Source organism: Xiphias gladius, chromosome 3, assembly GCF_016859285.1.
Source record: "Xiphias gladius isolate SHS-SW01 ecotype Sanya breed wild chromosome 3, ASM1685928v1, whole genome shotgun sequence".
NCBI classification, from domain to species: Eukaryota; Metazoa; Chordata; class Actinopteri; order Istiophoriformes; family Xiphiidae; genus Xiphias; species Xiphias gladius.
In genome coordinates, this window is record NC_053402.1 from 5,737,263 (window position 1) to 5,758,565 (window position 21,303).

The 21,303-nt window shown below is 40.1% G+C and overlaps 1 protein-coding gene across 1 annotated transcript in view; it reads left to right on the forward strand.

The window, feature by feature from the left end:
- prr12b (proline rich 12b) overlaps positions 1 to 21,303 on the forward strand; it is a 34,918-nt gene that overhangs the window by 11,465 nt on the left and 2,150 nt on the right. Inside the window, 11 exon segments of the mRNA XM_040123614.1 lie at positions 1,064 to 1,880; positions 2,763 to 3,009; positions 3,011 to 3,377; positions 3,472 to 3,588; positions 5,120 to 5,253; positions 5,504 to 6,031; positions 6,215 to 6,519; positions 6,702 to 6,821; positions 9,891 to 9,988; positions 10,236 to 10,367; positions 15,405 to 15,500. Of these exon segments, the coding sequence (XP_039979548.1) occupies positions 1,064 to 1,880; positions 2,763 to 3,009; positions 3,011 to 3,377; positions 3,472 to 3,588; positions 5,120 to 5,253; positions 5,504 to 6,031; positions 6,215 to 6,519; positions 6,702 to 6,821; positions 9,891 to 9,988; positions 10,236 to 10,367; positions 15,405 to 15,500 (2,961 nt within the window).

Below are 21,303 nucleotides of genomic sequence, written 5' to 3' on the forward strand. Positions count from 1 at the left end.
TAATTACTACCAGAGATATTTAAGATTTCACAGTAAACTTTACAGCAAAAATGCCTAACATTTCCAAGTCCCAGTTTCTAAACTGAAAGGTCTTGAAAGGACTTTTTTTTCTTGTGTGATAGTAAACTGAATATCTTTAGGTTTTTAATTGAGAAATTATTCAGATTAATTGTTGATCTAAATAATTGTTAGTTGCAGCCCTGAAAATGTCATGTCTGAATATTTTTTTTAATTCTAGTGGAGTAATATATGATTTACATTTTGTCTGTCAAGATACTAGAATTAATTTCTAAAAGATTCAGAAAGAAGGACAACTACACAGGGAACACCTTGAACTGTATCACAGTAGTGGCAAAGCTTCCAGTTTAAAGCTCCAAAAATCAATATTTTTATGTGTATGATGATATTCTTAAATGAGTCTCTCATAGTGATGAAGTGACAGGGAATAAGTTCAGTTCCCCTCAGGTCTATTGAAAATTTCAGCATCTTTGAGCTCATTGTTTTTGGAATTACCATCTGTAACTTAACTGTTTTGGTTAAGTCTCACTGCTATCATGAACCTTGTTTTTCAGCTGCTTGTAGCAATAAAACTTTGGTAAACCCGCTATACACTAGCTGCCCAGCATCAAACAGTAGACAGACACAGATAGAGACTAGAGAAAGAGCCAGATATTTTTCTCAGGAATTGGTGGATAGCAAACCAGAGGTAAAAGAAGAGGAACTATTGGACTTATCCATCATTTATCACTGTCCATTCATTTATCCATTCATGCTTTGTGTCAGCTGAATGCGTAAGGCAACTGTTTGCTATAATGTTCACCATGAGTTTATAAGGTAGGCTATGGTAAAAGCTTGCTCCGTTGTGGTAAAAGAAAAATGAGTTAATGCTACTTTAAAGACAGATTAGTCTTGTCAAGTAAGTATGAAACCAAATTGCTAGTTTAAACTATTATTTGAAGTGTACAAAGGAATACAGCTAACTAAGAAATCATGTCAGTAGAGTGGACAAGGAGTGAGGACATCATGAAGCATTCATCAGTGATGCAATTCTGCTCTTTTGCAGGCTGATGAGAAGGCTTTTGACTTCAAACCTGGTTTCGTGGCCTCTTTTCTGGATTTCCTGAAGACAGGCAAAAAACAATCTGGTCTCGACCCAAGACATGATGGAGGTGAGCAGGAACCCGTTAACCCAGGCTCATCTTCGGAAGGAGGTATCAGGCCCTTATCCCCGCCTCCTCCTGCCCTACCACAGACTCCTCCACAGCAGCCTCCAGGAACATTCAGCGAGGGAGGGCAGGGCGAGGGGGAAGACCTGGCTCTCAGCAGCTGCCCAAGTCCCTGCAAGCCTCTGGATGAGGAGCTGAAAAGGAACTTGGAGACACTGCCCTCCTTCTCCTCTGATGAGGAGGACTCGGTGAGTAAGAACCAGGACCTGCAGAAGAGCATATCATCTGCCATCTCTGCCCTTTATGACACCCCACACACTCTGGCTGCTGCAATGGCTTCTGCCATGGTCAAGGCCCCACCCACTCTGTCCCCCCCTACCCCACAGGAGCTGCCCCCTCTCCCTGCCATGCCTCCCCTCATTCCCAGTATAGAGAAAGGAAAAGAGGAGGCACTCACTTACACTCAGCATTGCATACAGGATGAGGAAGAGCAAAACCTGGACTCCCCACATTCAAATAGAGGAAAAGCAGAGGAGAGGGAGCCTGAGCAAGGAAGAGAGGAGGAAGGGGAGGAGGAGGGAGGAGAGGAGACTGAGAACAATGAAGGAATAATGAGAGATCCACAGAATCTACAGCCGGGAGCCCTGGAAGAGCATGAGGAGAAAGATGAGAGTATGTCTGAAATGCAGATTTTGGAGGTTCCTAAGATTGAAGGTAATGTATGTGTTTTGTCATCTGTCTATTTTTACTGTCTGGCTGCCAGTTATCTTTCTTTAAATATCTCTCTAACAAGGACTCCTAACTGAAAGTCATCTTCTCTCCTACTTAAAAAATTGGTATCATGTCTTGAAAGTTCATTCTTGACTTCGGAAATAGTAGTTTGACAAAATACAGTAATCTTCACTCAAGGTCCATTCACTTGCTTTTTTCATCTCATGGCCTTCCTAAGCAAATTAAGTCACTCAGTTGCCCTGGAATTGGTTCGTCTGTCATAATCACCCAACTATGGAACATCAGGCATGTGATAACAGGTGGTTGTATATGGGGGGAGATGGTTACCTCTATCTCTGTTCAAAGCCGGTCTCTGGTATCAGTTATGAATGTCCTCACTGGTTTCTGCTGATTCATGCTTGATGATTTTAACCTCTCATCCATCACTGCTGACATGGTGCTTTACATCCGGCACATTTCTCACTCATCTATACGCTTCTTAGTCACACTGAGAAGACCAGCTGAACACAAGTGGATCTCTTCTCAGGGCAATGTGGGATAGCAGGCAGCTCAAATTTATGAAGTTGAAAGCTACTTTTTTTTTTCAATCTTAGGTCACACTATGACATCACAAACAACTACTGTATTCGATGATGAGAACCATGAGAAAGCTCTGGAAAAAGCTCCCTTCAGGAGAAAAGGGTTAAATAAAATCATGTTTCACAAATATCAGACTGTTCTTTTGGGTCTCGACATCCTGTGTCTTGCAGAAAGACATCAAACCAGGGAATAAAATTTGAGCTGAGAGGCTTTCCATGCGATTTCAAAAACCTTCAGCAGTTAGAAAGTAGCTTTCTCATTTCCTCTCCCCACCCTGTTTTTCAGATTCTGCATCAGGACCTGTGCTTGCTCCTGCACTTCCATCTCCATCACCATCCATCTCCCTCTCACCGCCCACCTACTCTTCACCCTCGCCCCTCCCTCCCCTGTGTCTGTTTGTACCCTCGACTCTGCAGATCCAGCAGGATGAGAGGGAGGCGAGTCCAACTTATCCTCCCTCTGAGCAGCAGCAGCAACAGCAGCAGCCCTCCCACCAATCAGCTCCAACTGCAGGGACTTCCCCACCCCCCTCCATCCCCTCCGGCCATCCCGTCCTCACCCCTCTCCAACATTCCCCCAGGTCAGTCAATCCCCCCTCCGTCAACCACTCCTCCCCCATCATCCTCTGATCAGGACCAGGAACCTGAAGCTGGGCAGCCTTCCCCCTCTTCACTGTCCTCTTCCTCACCCTCTTCATCGTCTTCTCCACCACCATCACCTCCAACCCCGGAAGAGGCCCAACCATCCCAGCGTCTTACCTCCCTCCACCTGGCAAAGAAGCAGGCTGATGCTGCCATTGCTGGGGAGAGTGAAGAGGAGGGCAGTGAAAGTGGAGGTGAGGGAATCTTCCGTGAACGGGACGAGTTTGTGGTTCGAACTGAGGACATTGGGACTCTTAAGGTGAGACCCTCCAAAGCACCCAGGAAGTATGTTTTGTGAATAAATAACATGGCATTAATGATATACTGTACATTGTGTTTGTTTGCGTCACCAGATGGCCTTGCAGACAGGGCGGGAGCCCCCACCCATCTGGAGGGTGCAGAAAGCCTTGCTCCAGAAATTCAGCCCAGAAATCAAAGATGGTCAAAGGCAATTCTGTGCCACCAGTAATGTGAGTTTTCCAAGTGACATAAAGTAGGTTTAACTCAGGACTCCCACAGGTTCACTGCTAAATTGTACTGGGCAGAAGCCTGCTGGTGTATAGCTCTCTTTGTGTTCAAAGCCTAAACTAAACAACAAAATAGATATTAAGGCAAAACACTACAGGCAAAAACATACTATTTCATGCACTAAATTGTCTCCAAAACATGTCTTTTTTCAGACTAGTGGAAAGAAAACATCCAAAATACACATTTAGGTGTGTTTTTTACCACACTTTGTCTATTTTCATCTGTAGGTTTCAATTACAATACATATCTTTAATGGCTCAAAATTAGTTTTTTTGTCATACTCTGACCCAGAAATCTCCACTCCAGTAGCACTTATATACACCAAACCTTCCATTTTTATCTATATTCTGAATGTTTTTTGAGAGGGGTTTGTTCATATATCATTCACAGCCCGATTTATATGACATTTTATTGCTAAAAAAAATTTCACAAATTGATTTTTTTAATGGATGTTGATAGTGTTTTCTGATTTATGGAGTGATAAAAAGAGATATCCAAAATCCCCTCTGTAAAACACTTTGGCTCTAATATTTAAACAAAGCGAATGATGAATGATTTTGAACCGGGTTTTTTTTCCAACATTCAGATTTCTGTTCAGTAAATGTATGCAACTTAGTGCATATTTAATTAGATAATTTCAGAAAACTTGTAATACAAAAAATAATTGTCTTAATGTAAGTAATTAGCTGGGAAAGTTTCATGGTGGTATCTATTATTTAAATTTTTTTACTCTATTCACCTGTAGTGTCTTGCCTAATATTACTGTATCTCTAGTATACAGTATACTGTCGCATGGTGCACAGACAGTTAAATAACCCATGCTACTTTAACAGCATCTATTTCACCACCACAATCTAGTTCATTGCAGTTTTGTCCAGCATTCCTATCAGCGAGAGATATCGCAGGACAAATAAATACCAATACAACAATGCTTCCATCAGAGATCTTTGTTATGTCCTAGGGCAGACACTGGAGAATCTGAAATGAGAGCAGTGACAATAGAAAGCAGGAGTGACCACTGCTGTAGTCTTTTTATAGAAAGCTCAGAAGAAGGACCAGGACTGACTGATGACACAGTTACTTGTTGTTCAGCTTGAAACAAACCACATTGATCATTTTTAATCAGTTAATGGATTTAATAATTTAATTTATCACTTGTCTGATTGTTGGTCAGTACAGTCAGAGAACAGCTATTTAAGTCGAGAGGAAAAATCTTTATGGGAAAATGGTTGGGTGAAATCTAAATCACAGTGAGTGCTCGGTATAATGTTTGATTTTTTCCCCCTCTATAGGCCATTTAAAACATCATAGTATAGTATTTAAATTCACAGAATTCAAGACATGAACAATAGTCCAGTTTGACTGATCCTCACTTTTATCCTGTTTAACGTAAATATGATTACAGTTTTTTTTCATTTAGAACAATACTGTTTACAACATTCTAATTCTTATTCTTAATGTCTCTTCCCTCAGTATCTTGGCTATTTTGGTGATGCCAAAATGCGCTACCAGCGTTTGTATGTGAAGTTTTTGGAGAATGTCAACAAAAAAGATTATGTCAGAGTATGTTCCCGAAAGCCGTGGCATAGAGCCGGTTTGACTCTGAGGTAAGGCTAGGAGCTTGATTTTCTTGGCAAATGTTTGTCATTGTCATGCAGAAGCGGGGGCTAAAAGATGAACTGATATGAATTGGAAAGTGATACAAGACCAGATCTGAAGTGATAAGTCTGTTAAACATTATATGGCTGTCAATAATTGACTTTGGATTGATTTCAAATAAGTAACCAGCTTGCTAGGCCTTAAGACCTAGAGCTTTTTTCACAATGTGTCTTTCTTATTTAACTTACTGACTGACAGGCGGCAGTCACTACCTAAACAACTGCCCACCATTCACAATCAAACCCCTCCTCGAGTGGAGAGAGATGACAGAGACAAGGAGAGACAGAAAGAGAGAGAGCTGAAGGAGCAGAGAGGAAGAGAAAAAGAACAAAGAGAGAGGGAGCACAGGGAAAAAGTAGAAAAAGAGCATAAGGAGAGAGAAAGGAGAGAGAGAGAGGACAGAGAGCAAAAGGAGAAGGAGAAACACGAGAGGGAGCAGAGAGAGGGGGACAGGAAAGAAAAAGAGAAAGTGGAGAGGGAAAGAGAGGACAGAGAGCAAAAGGAGTGTCAGCGTAGAGAAAAGGAGAAAGAAATGGAATGGGAGAAGGAGAGTGAAAGTGAAAGAGGGGAGAGGGAGCAGAAAGAGAGGGAGAAAATAAAGAAAGAGCAAAAAGAGAGGGATAGAAAAAACAGAGAGCAAAAAGAGAAGGAGAAACAGGATAGGGAGTGGAAAGACAGGGAGAGACAGGAAAGAGAACGAAAAGAAAGGGAGAGACATGAGAGGGAGTGGAAAGAAAGGGAAAGACAGGAGAGAGAACGAAAAGAGACAGAGAGACAGGAGAGGGAACAGAAAGACAAAGAAAAAATAGAGAGGGAGCAGAGTGAGAGGGAGAGGCAAGAGAGAGAGCAAAAAGAGAGGGAGATACTAGAAAGGGAGAGAACAGATAATGAGAGAGAAAAAAGAGAGAGTGAGCAGAGAGAGAAGCAGCAAAAACAGAAAGACAGAGAACAGAAGGTGAGTGAAAAGGACAGAAAGCAGAAAGAAAAGGAGGGAAGAGGGAGGGAGAAAGAGAAAAGAGAGAGAGAGGAGCAAGTGGAGTTTGCAAGATTGAAGGAGGAGAAGAGAGCAGGAGAGAAGAAGATAGAGCACCAGTCCAGAGCCAAGACTTCAAAGGTCAAGGCAGAGCCTCCTCCCAAGAAAAGGAAGAAATGGCAGAGGGAGGTGCCATCCTCCTCCTCCTCCTCTGAGTCCTCTCCACCCAGTGATGAAGAAGGTCAGCGTTTTTTTTGTTTGTGTGTGTGTGTGTGTGTGTGTGTGTGTGTGTGTGTGTGTGTGTGTGTGTGTGTGTGTGTGTGTGTGTGGAACACACATATTTTATTAATAAGATATGATTAAATCTCCAACAGCCAGTGTCTGCTTAGTCCAGGCCCTCAGTGCGGCATCTTTGTGTTTCAGGGCCTGTGCGAGGTGGAATTAACAACCGAGCCATGAGGGAGATGTTCAGGAGCTATGTGGAAATGCTGGTCAGCACAGCACTTGACCCCGACATGATCCAAGCACTGGAGGACACTGATGGTGAGCAATCAGATGGAGGAACACAATGAAAGGCTCCAGTGAAAGTGTAAACATGTTGAGAATTGAACCGACTTGTCCAGTGATAGAATGGCCTATTCACTGAAGTACCATTGTTTTTGCAAATATAACACTTTTCAAAGGCATGCTTAAGAGATTCAGATTGTTGACCCTTACAGTCATTTCTATAGTCTGTTTGATGCACAAAAACCATGCAATGACATGCCATGGCATGACCATAAACATTTCCACTGGGCCTTCACAGCAAAGGGTAACCATGCCGTCCTGGAATATTATGGTCCTGCTTGGAAGCCTAGCCAATCCATCTCCTCTCAACCAAGCTGTGTCATTACCGTAAACTGTAGCTGTGGCTAAACATGATGTTACGTTGTGGACTAGACATGAAAACAACATTCTTGAAAGTATTTCACCTTCACCATTAACATGCACACATGAGAAATGTCAAAACATTCCACTGGGCCTGTAGGCCTACATAAGAGGCTGCAAGATGCTTGGATTTAAATTGTCACGTTAGCTTTGAAATGTGGATGAGTAAGGAGTCTCAGACAGAGATCAGTTCAAACGTTGTGTGTGCATTTAGTAAAACATCTAGACCAAACACCCCTTATACAATGTCCCTCTGACTAACTAGGGTGGACTAAACTATCAGTGGGACTAATACATTACACGATTTTCTTCATAAATCAATAAGCAATAACAATATCCAGTATCTGTAAAATAGGCTGTTTCTAGAAAACTTGTATTACAAAAAAAGACACAGTGCCCCTTGGTCCTCAAACAAGGTACAATCAGGAACTCTACAATGCCTTGAATTTCACAGCAGACTCTTTAGCAGTAGTTGGAATCGGAATGAGAGCTCTTCCTTGTCAGGCCATAGCAGTGTCAAAACAAATCCTCAGTTGTTCAATTAATCCTTTACTTGAGTGTTGTTAGAATACTATTAGTCCACTTTGTCATGAAAATCTTATCTGTTGTATGGGAATGGGGGTTTGAAAAAGGTGGAAGGTCAGGGTGGATCAGTTGGTCAGTTGGTTTGGGAAGAATGTCTATGGATGGGTCTTTGGTGTCTCATCTGCTTTCATCTTCCATAGCTAATCAGGAGGTTGTAGTAATTGACAAGGAATCCCCTCTAGTATTTATAGCTGATGTGTTACGGTATATGGTCCCTGTGAAAAGAGGTTGTGATCTGATATAATGAAGTTCGGCTCTTGAGCTGAAGGGACTATGCTCCACAGGCACTGCATGAGTTAAAAAGAACAAGTCCAGCAACATCAAGCCACACTGAGAGGGATGATCAGGTGGAAGAGGGTGAAGATATAGATGAGGGTGGCTTCTTTGAAGACTTTAATGATAAATATTTTAAGAATTTTTATCCTACAATGGAATCCAAGGGGTCTTAATTGCAAGTGGATTAGAATTTAAGAAAATTATTAGTGATTCTCAGAATAAAGCTGACTTTATATGTGGTCAGGAAGCATTGTTAAAGCCTTGCGCTGATTTTGTCATCCCAGTATGTGTGTGTCTGCATAAAGACAGACCAGACAGGCCAGTGATGGAAGTGCTACATTTGTCAAAACAGGAAAACAACATTAAAATATGTGACTGATTCGTCTTTTGGAAATAAATTCTCCTTATTATCTGATTTCACTGACGTACCTCGTCTACCAACATCAGAACGCCTCTCAGAGGAATTTTGTTTCCCTTTCAGACAATTACCTATTATTTCATCCCAATTCAAATATTTATACATTATACATATATCAGATGTTCTTAATTCCCCATGTTAATTGAGACATTTAAAGATTTCACACAAATAAAATGAACTTTGGATAAAAAAATGATAATTCTGTATGTTCTTGCAGATAATTGAAGTGTGGAAATCTCAGGGGAAGATTATAATAATTGATTTATACAATCCATGCAAGCCTATTCTATCAGTATAGGCTAGGCGGAATTGCTAGATACTTGCAGTGGTTTGTTATCATAAATGACTGTAGACCAGCTAGATTTGAAATCGGCAAAATTAAAATGTCCTGTATAGATTTAACTCTTGCCTCTGCTACCTTGGCAAGATTTGGGGAGTTAAAAGAGTTTAAAAGATTTGTCAGCGGGACAATTTGAGGAAGACATAGCAGCTCTAGGGAAGGTCAATAGCACTGGATCCATCGATGAGTATGAGGATTCTTGCAGCCTCAATGACAGTCCGTAATTGGGTACCCCCGAAAGTGCATTAATGTTCCATGGTGGAACAAGGATTTTGATAAGGTAGCGAGGGAAGAGAAAACAGGTAATATGAAACTTGCACATTTACCCTACTTGCATGAGCTTGGGCATGCAGGAGCGTTACACACAGCTGAGATGAGAGTCAGTGCCTCCTCTGAGGCCTTGGTACCCCAATGGAAAATAACGGATTCCCTATTTCTGAAGGGAGTGTGTTGCTGTCCAATGTGAGGGAGCTCAGCTATCTTGATGATGAGGTATAGACGACATGCATTTATTGCAGTGTAGGCATTATTAATGTGTGGAACACCTTTTACCACGGGCGGCATAGTAGTGCATTGGTTAGCACTGTCGACTCACAGCAAAAAGGTTCTGGATTTGAACCCTGGTTCGGCCGGGGCCTTTCTGTGTGGAGTTTGCATGTTCTCCCCTTGCCTGCGTGGGTTTCCTCTGGCTACTCCAGCTTTCCCACAGTCCAAAGACATGCAGGTTAGGTTAACTGGCAACTCTAAATTGCTGGTAGGTGTGAATGTGAGCGTGACTTGTTGTTTGTCTCTGTCAGTCCTTTGATAGACTGGTGACCTTTCCAGGGTGTATCCTGCCTCCCTCCCAAACTGGGATTGGCTCCAGTCCCCCCTCCCCCCGACCCTCAAAGGATGGATGGCCCTTTTATCATGCCAGTACTGCCGTATCGAAAACCACCACTGAAACCCTTCGACCTACTTACACTGTTAATGTTATTTGTAGGTCTCTCACAATAACAGTCAGTGACAGTAATTATAATGTAAGCTTTAAATGTAAAGGGGTGCTCTACCACTTTTAACTCCTCAGATGAGTTATACCTCCCACCCATGAGGAAAATTGATAGCCTGCTCAGTGAACAGAAGAAGAGTTTGTTGAGGAGAGTCAACATGAGTGCTCAGCACCAGGTAAACCTGCTCTTTCTTGTACTTTGTCTTATAGCCACACTCTCAAATCAGTCTTTTAGACCTGATCGTCTGTTGATGATGATTTACAAGAAACACCTTGATGTAGGAGTTTAAAACAAATAGAGACTGAAGTTAAATTAAAAAAAGGGAGTTCATTTGCACCAATCCTTTTCCAATATCTTTGATTTTAAACTAAACCTTAGCTGTATCTCATGTCTTTGACTTCATTCTGCTTTCCTCTCTCCAGGAGGCTTTACATATATTCCCCAGAATGACGGCAGACCCGCTGGAATCTGGAACTGTCAAAGTTCATCTTGGTGGGGAGGGCTACAACCGCAAAACTCTCAACCGGATCAAGAGGAGTATTCCTAAGCAACAGGTCAGAAATAGCATAGCTATAACATCACTCGTTGTACTTGATTTGAAAAAGAGTAACTGACATACAAAATATGACTTAGTGTGTATATGGATAAAAAAGACATGCAAGACAAAAACAAACAAAAACAAAAATGGAATCAATCAAGACCATATTGTACAAACTAAGACTCAAATACATTTGGTCCATCTCCAACATTCAGATCTCAACACTCTGTGCCTGTTAGTCAAATCACAAGTTGTGGGAGTCCTGCAGAAATGTAATGGGGGGAAGAGTTATTTTTTCACTAGCTCAACATAACTCCCACCTCAGATGTCAATGTAGTGTGTCTGAATGGATGGCTGCAGGCACTTTAGTGAAATCCTCATGGTCAGAAAGAAATGTAAAATGTACATTTATGATTTCTGCTCAGAGGGTCCAGAGTAGTCCTTCCAACTGTGATGCACAATGCTGTCTTCAAGGTATTACATGTGGTAAACTAGTGGTTGATGAGGTCCATGAAGTTGGGGGGGGGGGCAGCATGACCTGACCAGAGTATTCAGTTTAAAGTTGTATATCAAAGAATGCTGAGCCATTAATGTTGAGTGAGCTTCCAGAGAGAACAATTTTGGTCCAGTTTGTTCATCATTATTAACAACAATGACTTATGTTTTCTGAGTGTGTAAGTTCATTACTAACTTGTGTAAACAGAATAGAATGTATGATATGTAACAAAATGGTCAAAACTCAAATGTCCTCTTACGAGCTTTCTGAGCTTTCACTCACATGTCATTGTCCTCATTAACACATACATATATAAAGGGGAAGGGGTGATGGGTGTTAACTAGTGGGTAAGAATAGGATCATAATTTACTGTTTTACCAGACACCTGTGTTCATATGAAGGTTGGGGCATACAGACCACAGGAAAACCAAGAAAACCTACTCACACAGGCCAATATCTCAATCTGAAATCTTACCACCACATACAACGTCAACGATCAGTCTTGATGGCACAGCATCTCAGCAGTGAGGATAAGGATAGAGATGTGGAGGTGCAGCAGGTCCGAGAGGTACTGCAGGTCAACAGCTGCAAGGAGTGGATGATGAGGATCCTACCATGACTTAAAGGTGCCTTGCTAAATCAATGAGCAACCCTGTATGTATAACAGTGAGACTCTCTTACATGGCTGCACTGTCAGAACATCTAAAACAGGACATGTATCATATGATGTGAAGTATGACGTCACCATGACATCACATGTGACAGCCGTGGGAAACACTACATCAGTGAAACACTGAGGACCCAGGACAAGAGGAACAGACATCAGCTGTTTGTGAACATCAGACCAAAATCTCTCACAATATCCACTCTAAGAGGTCAAAGGTCATAGAGCAGGAATCAAGGAGGACATTCACAGAGACTTTCTTTGATCAGAATCAGGGGCTACCATCTCTCCCCATATATGATGACAGGTTCCACACTTAGTGCATGTGATGACATTTTAGCCAGCTCCATTTGCTGAATGAAAACTGTGAGATGTGGTTGAAAGCTCTGAAGGCTAATAATTGGACATTGTTGCTTAGCACAGTTAGATGATACTAAAAGTGCATCTTTTTCACACAGACTGTCATACATCCCAGAATTTCTCTACAGTGATAACTGACCAGTTTGAAAGTCAAAAATTTGTGGACTTTGCAGCGGTAGATGGATTCAGATACTCTTGCAGTAGCCAACAATTCATCCAGAGTAATGAAGAGGCAAAATGCCATGGTGAGACTGTGAAACACATGCTCATTTTAGCTGGCCCTGCTGGTCTTTAGAGGTACACTGTTCCAAAATGGCTGCAGCAGAGGCCAACTTTTTCTGAGACAGTGGCTTTAAACTTAAAACACTTTCAACAGTTTTCATAGGGACCATCTTTTCCAGTAGAAAATACTACCAGTGAGTAATTCCCAACTGTCAGGTCTGGGGATTATCCAGAGTAACAGCAACACTGACTCTGTCAGTTGTGTAAATGTATTTTTTTTAATGCTCTTGTAGTGAACACAGTATTCACAACATGGGTCAGACATATAGGAAATATATTCGTAGCTCTTGTAGTTCTTGGGAACATCAGGGACTGATATTAAAAGATTTACACACAAAGAAAGTCATGACAACTTCTCTCAGATATATGGTCATTTATTTATAATATTTACATATATGATCGTTGATGGCAGGACAACTGTGTGGTAGGCGGTCTCCTGCAGCGAAAGCAAGAGTCCATCATGTGGTCAGCTGGCGGCATGGAGCTCAGCAGTCCTCAGCGGTCCACAGGACACCGACAGCGGATTGTTCAGTACTGAGGCAGGCAGTGTCTTGTAGTAACATCTGGCCTGATGTTACTGGTGGATGACATTTGCTCCGCGTGAAAAACCACAGCTCTTCTCATTCATTTGAATGGCATGCATTTTTACGTTGCTAGGGATGGCACCTCGGGCGCTCCTCAAAAACGATGCTACATCATTTGGAAAAAAAGTTGAATCTCTCTAACTTTTTCTGCAACGCAGTGTAATGTCATTGGGCAAGGCCCTGCATTGGCCAATCAAGTAAGCAGATGATCAGACCGAAGATGCAAACGGGCATAAGAATATTGTTTACCATGAAGCATTGTTGCATTCTGCTGTTTACCTAGAAACTGTGAACATGGAGGACAGACTCATCACCATCGTGATGACCGTTCCAGAGTTCTACAGCCCTGCCATGAAGAAGCACATCGCCGTGCAGTCTCATGGATCTTTATCTGTCTTCAAGTGTTAATGTCAAGCACAGTGGAAAGACAAATTACACTGACATTAATTATTATCTATATTTAATGTATTACTGTATGTCAGAGATATAATTTAAACACCAAACCATAGTAAAATTAACATGCAAAAAATACTACATTAAGTTATAACATTAATATCAGAAATAGGTTTTCTGAGGCTTCAGATTTTGGAGAAAAACAGTCTTGGAGTCTTTGTTATTTGGTTTTATGGTAGAGGCCTGAAACCATGGAATGCTTTTGAAGCCAGAATATTTCACACGTGCCAACATCCTGTGTGTTACTCTCAGTGTATAAGGAGAGGGGCAGAGGTGAAGAAGTTGGAGATCTAGGTCTGTATTTATCAAATGTAAGACTGTCATTACAGATTACTCCAAAGTACCCTCACTGAACACTTAATTAGAAACACCTGCACACATGCTTATTCATGCAATTATCCAATCAGCCAATCAAATGGCGGCAGTGCAGTGCATAAAATCCTGCAGATTCAGGTCAGTAGCTTCAGTTAATGATCACATCAAACGTCAGAATGGGGAAAAAATGTATCTCAGTGACTTTGACTGTGGCATGATTGTTGGTGCCAGACAGACTGGTTTGAGTATTTCTGAAATTGCTGATCTCCTGGGATTTTCAAAACTAACAGTCTCTAGAGTATACTCAGAATGGTGCCAAAAACAAGAAACACCCAGTGAGCAGCAGTTCCGGGGGCTGGAAAGCCTTGCTGATGAGAGGTCAGAGGAGAATGGCTACCGTCTCAATATCTGCTGATGCATGCAAATGGCAGGGTCTGAATTTGGTGTCAATGGCATGAATGCTGTTGGATCCAACCTGCCTTGAGTCAACATTCCAGGATGGAGGTGGTGGAGAAATGGTGTGGGAAATGTTTTCTTAGCACACTTTGGGCCCCTTAATACCAACAACCCAGTATTAGTATGGAGTTCCTAATAAAGTGCTCGGTGAGTGTATGTAGTAAGTATAAGCGCGAGTATGTAGTAAGTTTGTATTAAGCATGTCTGATCAGAGAAGGAGCTGACCCTATGTCTACCATATGTGGTCTTTTATTCTGCAAGAACATACAGAATTATCATTTTTTTATCCAAAGTTCATTTTATTTGTGTGAAATCTTTAAATGTCTCAATTAACATGGGGAATTAAGAACATCTGATATATGTATAATGTATAAATATTTGAATTGGGATGAAATAATAGGTAATTGTCTGAAAGGGAAACAAAATTCCTCTGAGAGGCGTTCTGATGTTGGTAGACGAGGTACGTCAGTGAAATCAGATAATAAGGAGAATTTAGTTCCAAACTGATAAGTGCAGACAATGAAGATGTTTAGACTGTGTCTGTAAATCAAATCAGTGTCAGAGTTATTCTTGTTGTTTGTTTGAAGCCTGATAAATGACCAGAAAAGCGAAAAAAGAGAAACAAAAAAAGTGGTTTAATGTCCTGTCAAAAGTTGGAATGCAAATAATAGTCTAAAACTGCTCTTTTCTGATTTTACTGATTATACTGCTTCATGTCTTCTTTTTCTACTTGTTCTTCTTCTCTCCTTGTTCTTCTTCTCTTCCTCTTTTTCTTCTTAGTATTATTATTATTACTATCAGACAGAAAACCTGGGTGGCTCGGCTCTGTCTCTGTGCTGCAGTCATGGAGGATCTGAAACAATTTAAGAGACCTCTGGAGCTCTATCACATTTAAGAGAATTTTTAAATAAAGTTTGATAAATGGGTTTTATTCTCAGGTTTGTGGGTATGGGTAAAAGTGGAGGATTTTTATCTTTCACTTCAGCCCAAAACTTGACTGTCAGCAGTTTGATAAATATGGGCCCTGTGTTTGGGGGAACAGGGAGAAACAGGCTTTATGCATTACACTTTGAGCACCACAAATTAAATTCCATTCACCTCCATTGTATTGGGACAGAGGCAGAAATATCAGACACTAGAAGAAAGTGAGAAAAATTTGTTGTTTTGTAATTTAACTGAACAAATTATTTAAAACCACTTTTTAATTGCTTGAAGAGCAGTAAAATGTATCTAAGACACATTCCCTTTTATAACTTCAGCTGATATTCATTGTTAAGTTAAAAAAACATTACAAAGTTTTTTTAGTTGTCATTTTTTTTTATTTAGGTAACCCACTATCCCTCAGAATTTACTATTAATTTTCTTTAGTGTTGCTTTGAAAAAAACCCCTGTCACAAAATGTCGGATTAAATTCCTCAATCTTTTTTCTTTCACCCTTCTCAGGATCTGAGGCTTTCAATTGAAACTTGCCAGATCTACAGTCTGTATCATTCCCTTCACCACTACAAGTATCACACCTTCTTGCATTGTAAGAAGGAGGTAAGGATGGCTTCATTAACACTAGAATGTTTTGTTGTTTTTAGTTAATGTTTTGCTTTGAAATGCCATCTCTATATTGTTGAGTACTATAAAATGCTAAACCATGATTGTATTCTCAATACTCCTCTGTTGAAAAGTGTTGATCAGGTTGTTTGGTCACACCTACCTTGTTGCCACTGAAGTTAATAATTGTGTTGATGTTACTTGGTCGGATGACGACATTTTACTCTGAGATGATAGATTACTGGATACCCACAATGACAAGGGCAGGCATCCAGTAGATGACATGTCACATCACCTAACCCATTCAAGTAGCCTTTCCTGACATCTAGTGATTGTCTTGCCTAACAAGCATGACTCCACAATCTCTGTTTTAGTTGGAGGGTAAAAACATATGGAAAGCTTCAAATCTCAGCTTTCCCACTTGCCTTTTAAAAGTCATGTGATGACTTAAGTGCTGCCATTCTGGGAAACTGAATAGAGCGCGGTATGGTATTAGCAATAAGCATTCCGGTCTTCACTGGTCTTGTTTTAATTCAGTTGTGGGGTAATTACTGTTATTTCTCTTTATTTGACGGTGGAGTAGGCATTTTCCACAGACTGTTATGCTGTTCGATAGCTTGTTTTCATAAGTTTTCGGTTCACCGCGGTTCACTGTAATTATGGCGTGTTCTTCGGTTAGTTGTACTATCAGACCCTCCAAGGATTGTGGTATCCAGTATTTTGGGTAAGTAATTGTTTATTTTCCTAATGGTTTCCAATTTTAATTCACTTTATACGCAATTTATTAAGTATAATGTATACAAATGCAAAGTTGGTGTATTTTTTCCTAGGTGTTTTGACCGGAGATGGAGAGACAATTAGAATACCAATGAATAACACAGTTAATGTGAATTACAGATTCACCTTCCCAACCAAGCTAGCTAGCTAGCGCTAGCATTAGCTGATGACTTAGTGTTGGCTATGCTCATTGTACCTGGTCCTGCCGGGCTGGTAACCTGTTAATAAAACAGTAGCTGTTCAAAGACCGATAAAAATGTAAATCTAACAACGCTTGTGTTGTGTTTCTGGCCCATGCGACCAAGTTTTAGTATATTGTGTTTGTGTAAGGCTGCATTAATGTAAGTTAATTAAATTGTCCATCAGGACATCGTGATAGTTCAGGTTAACATAACGTTAACTTAAATGTGGTTAAAACAGTAACATTAACTTTCTACGTTGTCATTAGTTAGTTATGAATATCTCTTAAATTAAACAGGTGAAAAAAATTGTGTGTAAACTCACACTCAAATTGTTAAGCCGTGTACAGCCCGTTCATGTAGCTATGTAGTGTAGACATCAAATTATGCTGGTGGGGCAGGAATAGCATAAGGAAATAAGTTTACTAAATTTCGTGAGGAGATCCCGAGTTCACAAGCTGCACTGGCAGACAGATAGTAGGCTACTTTTTTTTTGACGGTCCAAGAACTCACAGAACTCAAAGCCTTTTGCAAGGAAGAATGGGCAAAAATCCCCCCAAAAAGAATTGAAAGACTCTTAGCTGGCTACAAAAAGCGTTAATAAGCTGTGATACTTGCCAAAGGGGGTGTTATTAATTACTGACTATGTAGGGTCCCAAAAATTTGGTTTTGGGCCCTTTTCCTTTTTTGTTACTATGAAACTGAAAAAGATGGAAAAGAAAAAGTAATCTTGATTAAAATATTAAAGAAATGTCATCTGTAACATCGTGCCTTAAAATCAGGTCATCTTTTACTTGCTTAGCTATTCACAATATCAGAAATTTTGACCAGGGTTACCCAAACTTTTTCGTGCCACTGTATGTGATTCATTGTGACCAACCATGTCTTAACTAAAGTGTTTGTCTTTTACTGTAATTTGCAAGGTATCCACACTTTAAAAACTGAATGACTGCTGCCAACAGAAGGAAGACCTCATGTATGGAGCAGTGTATTTGGTGCCATTCATCTGGTTGTGGTGAAGGGAGACTGCATGGACAACATCCTTAGTTCTCAAATGGATTGTGGTGATGATGCCAGAAAACCCCATCCAGTTCAGCTTCCTGATGAAAGACCAACTTTTTAGAGATTTGTTATTTATTCTCTGTCCTTAGTATTCACAGGTTCAATTTCTTGCCTTTGACTTCATTTCTGCTGTGGAAATAGGAAAAGGGTGATGGCAGTAACATTATTAAAAAAAATTTGTTTAAATATTAATTTGTAATAAGTGATGGACCAACTCTAGCATAGTCATCACCTTCACAGGTGGAAGTATTTTCTAATTTGACATCAAAAGGTTATTCAATTGGAAACAGCTGGATCTGGCCAACCACAAGTGCACCCAGGAGCAAAATGTGACTCCTGTAATAGAATTGCACTGCTGTAACCACTTTAGAAGTATGTTTTAGGCATACAAATGCTTCAGTGTGTGCTAAAGATTTGACAGGTTTCAAAGCAGTTTGATTAAGTAATTGATATTGCATGTCATTGTATGGTTTTTCATTTGAAGGAGACTTCCAAAATGTCAGTGTATTGTGCACATTAGTTTTATTCTTAACTACAGTTGCTGTAATTTGAAAAAAATGTTTTCAACGTGCCTTTGCAATTTTTGATCATAGTTTTCTGTTATATGAATTCTAAATAAACCTACCATGATTTGACAGCAGTGAATGTGTTTTCCATTAACTACAGAACACTCTTGTCTGGTTTTTACAAATGTACCAAATGCCTTATAATGAATCCAGCAGGACACTTTGGTGAATTAGTGTTTTCAGTGTCATTAAAATTGATAAATACATAAGGAAAGCACAAACTCTAATATCTGTCTTTTGATTCTTCATTGTCAATGTTCAAGGACATTTAATAAACATTTTTATTTTTTATGTTGTTGGTTAAAACTAACATAGAAATACCCTTGTAATTAATTACAAATTCTGGCAAAACCTCCATCAGTGTTTTCTTCTATGATTACAACACAGCACATGTTGCTATTGTTAAAATTCATACCAGATATGTACCATAAAAACTATCAACAAACTTAGGGCAATAGCTTCAGAGATACCTTTATTGCACATTATAAACTGCATCAACAACACCAGAAAAGTGTATAAAAGAATGTAATAAATGGTTCAATTAAATAACTACTTAACTACTTAAAATTAAAGATAAAATAGAATACAGCTGTGGGTCAAGGTGAAGGTGAATATAACTGTCACAACACAAGTTTGCATAATAGAAAGGGGTAGTTTAGAGTGGGAAGGGAATACAAGAGCATAGGGAACAAGGAAGAGCATAGCGGATAAGACTGAACAGTGTTATAGCCACAAGTGTTTACTTAAAAAGAGACAATATTAACAAAAATAACACTCATCACATAATGCATGACATGCATGGCATGTAGGCTATGTTTGTAGCTAAAAAAAAAAAAAACTAGTGAGCCTTGTCGATCTTCCCTGGATGGCACTAGCCTTCCATCTGCATCTCTGGGTGATGCCAGAGAAGATGACCTTCACGTCTGGATACTGCAGGTCGAGGTGGTGCAGGCCTTCCGTCATTGCTGCAATGAGGTTGACGCTTGAGACATCCCCAAGGTCATTCCCACTGCAGTGGATGAGGAGGACATCCGAGGACTGTCCTCATAGGGACTGGTGGAAAAAGGGGAGAAGGCTCTTCCACTTCATTCCTATAGATGTTTTGATGCCCATCATCAACAATGAAATGAACAGGAACTGCAAAAAATAGCCTATAAACACTTAACCAAAGACCACACATATTAACACACACTCATAAAATTGAACAATGCGTTGAACTGTACTTTGTTCATTTAACTTGGAGAATACCGGAGAATACATGTTAATCAATAGTGTTCTGTGGTGTAATGTTAACTTAGTTGTATGATCTAATTTCCGTCTGTTGATCTGTTTTACCTTTTATATACAGTCTATGGTTTTTACCATATGTGCTTACAAAGTTAGCTTACACCCATGCTTACACATAACTTCATCTACAATAACATCATGAGATTACTCCTCATATATGTAATAATTTCTAAATGTACTCATGTATGCAATTAGTTACTAAAATTACTTTAACATTTAGCCATAAAATTTATCTCCATTTGTGGAAGCTAAATTTGTTAGCAGCAACTTTGCATGGCTTCGCTGGAGCTTCGTGCAGTCAGATTCCAGTCTAAGTCGGGCATAGTATCCTCCACTATTCTGTCAGCGCTACCCCTCGCTTCTCCCCAGCTCTACCCTCTCATCCAAATATGGTTACATCTGGCTTCAAAAAACCAAGCTCGCGACAGCCAAAATGCCAGACCTGAGGCTTCAAAACGGCAGTTCACAAAGCAATGGGTGATGTTACAGTCGGCTGCCACTTGTCACCACATAATCACACTGATAGTCCTGGTCAGGTTTTTTTTTATAGTTGACATTGAAAGAACCAGAGAAGAGCTCTAGTAGCGGGCGTAAACATAGTAGCATTAATTGCACTGACATATGGCTTGAGTATGAGGTGCCTCTTACCAAAGCCCTGCTGGCTAGGGGTACTCGGGATGGCCGGACTAGGTGTCAGTGCGGAGACAGAGGCCTAGGTCCCACTGAATCCACCTCCAATTACAAAGATGCTCCTCAGTCCAGGCTCCCTACTGAAGTCTTGGGGGCTGCTCTAGAAGAAATCAGGGGCCATAGTCCTAAAACATCCTGAGGCTAAAAGTAGCTCCTAACTGGCGGAGTTAGGAGAAACTCCTAAAAAATAAGGGACATGTCAGTCCTAACTTTAGGACTCTTGCATTTTTGTTCTAATTCACAAAGCCTTTTAAAAGTAGCACCTCACTCTGAGAGATGTTAGAAGCATTCCAGAGTATTCCTGAGTAACTGAGACCTAATCTCAGTCAGTCATCTGCTGCAGGAAATGTGTCTGCTCATGTCAGTTTGTTTGAAAAATACAACACTAAATTACTTTTAAAAGCACATTTTGATGGGGCATGCTAATAAAGAACCAGCTGGCTCACCAACAAGCCAAAACAATCAAACAACAGCAGAGAGGATGGTTTGAACAAATCTGTACTACTGAGACTTTGAAAGAAAGAACCAGATTGCTTCGCTGATGAACTTGCAATATCTCAGTCATCTATCAGAATTATTAATCAAAACAAATATTCATAATTTAGGAGTCCTCCTAGCAGTAATGCCATGGGAGCAGCCCAGAGTAGAAAATTAAAAGCAGGTAAAAAGTTGAAAATTAAAAATGAAAGGTCCACATGGCCTCACCCAGCTGTCCTGTGCCTGTCCGGATCCATCACAGCTCCCCTTTGTTACCAGGGGGCCTGGCCAGAGATGCCCGAAGACCTTAGAGTTTTTAGGTCCTTGTACTTTACTGGACTATTTCCATTTGATGACACTTTATACTTCTACTCTTCTCGTACTGTAGACTCCAATCCTGCTATTTAACAGCTATAGTTACTGGTTACCTCTCAGATCAAGATTCTACATTTAAATAATGATGCATTGTCATAGATGAATTAATATACCCAGCAGTATATAAAATTGCTAAAATTAGGTTTACCTTGACAACATTAAAATGTTCCTTACACATAATGCATCAGTAATAATTTTACAGTATATGATAAATATAACTCTATGAATGGTGTCATTTGCATACTGGCTTCTAGGCTACTTTTACTATTTAAAAGATTATATAAAGTATATTTTGTTGCTAATAATAATGTATTTTTACTTGTAATAGAATATTTTATACTGTGGTATTGATACCATTTATTTATTTACACACACACACACACACAC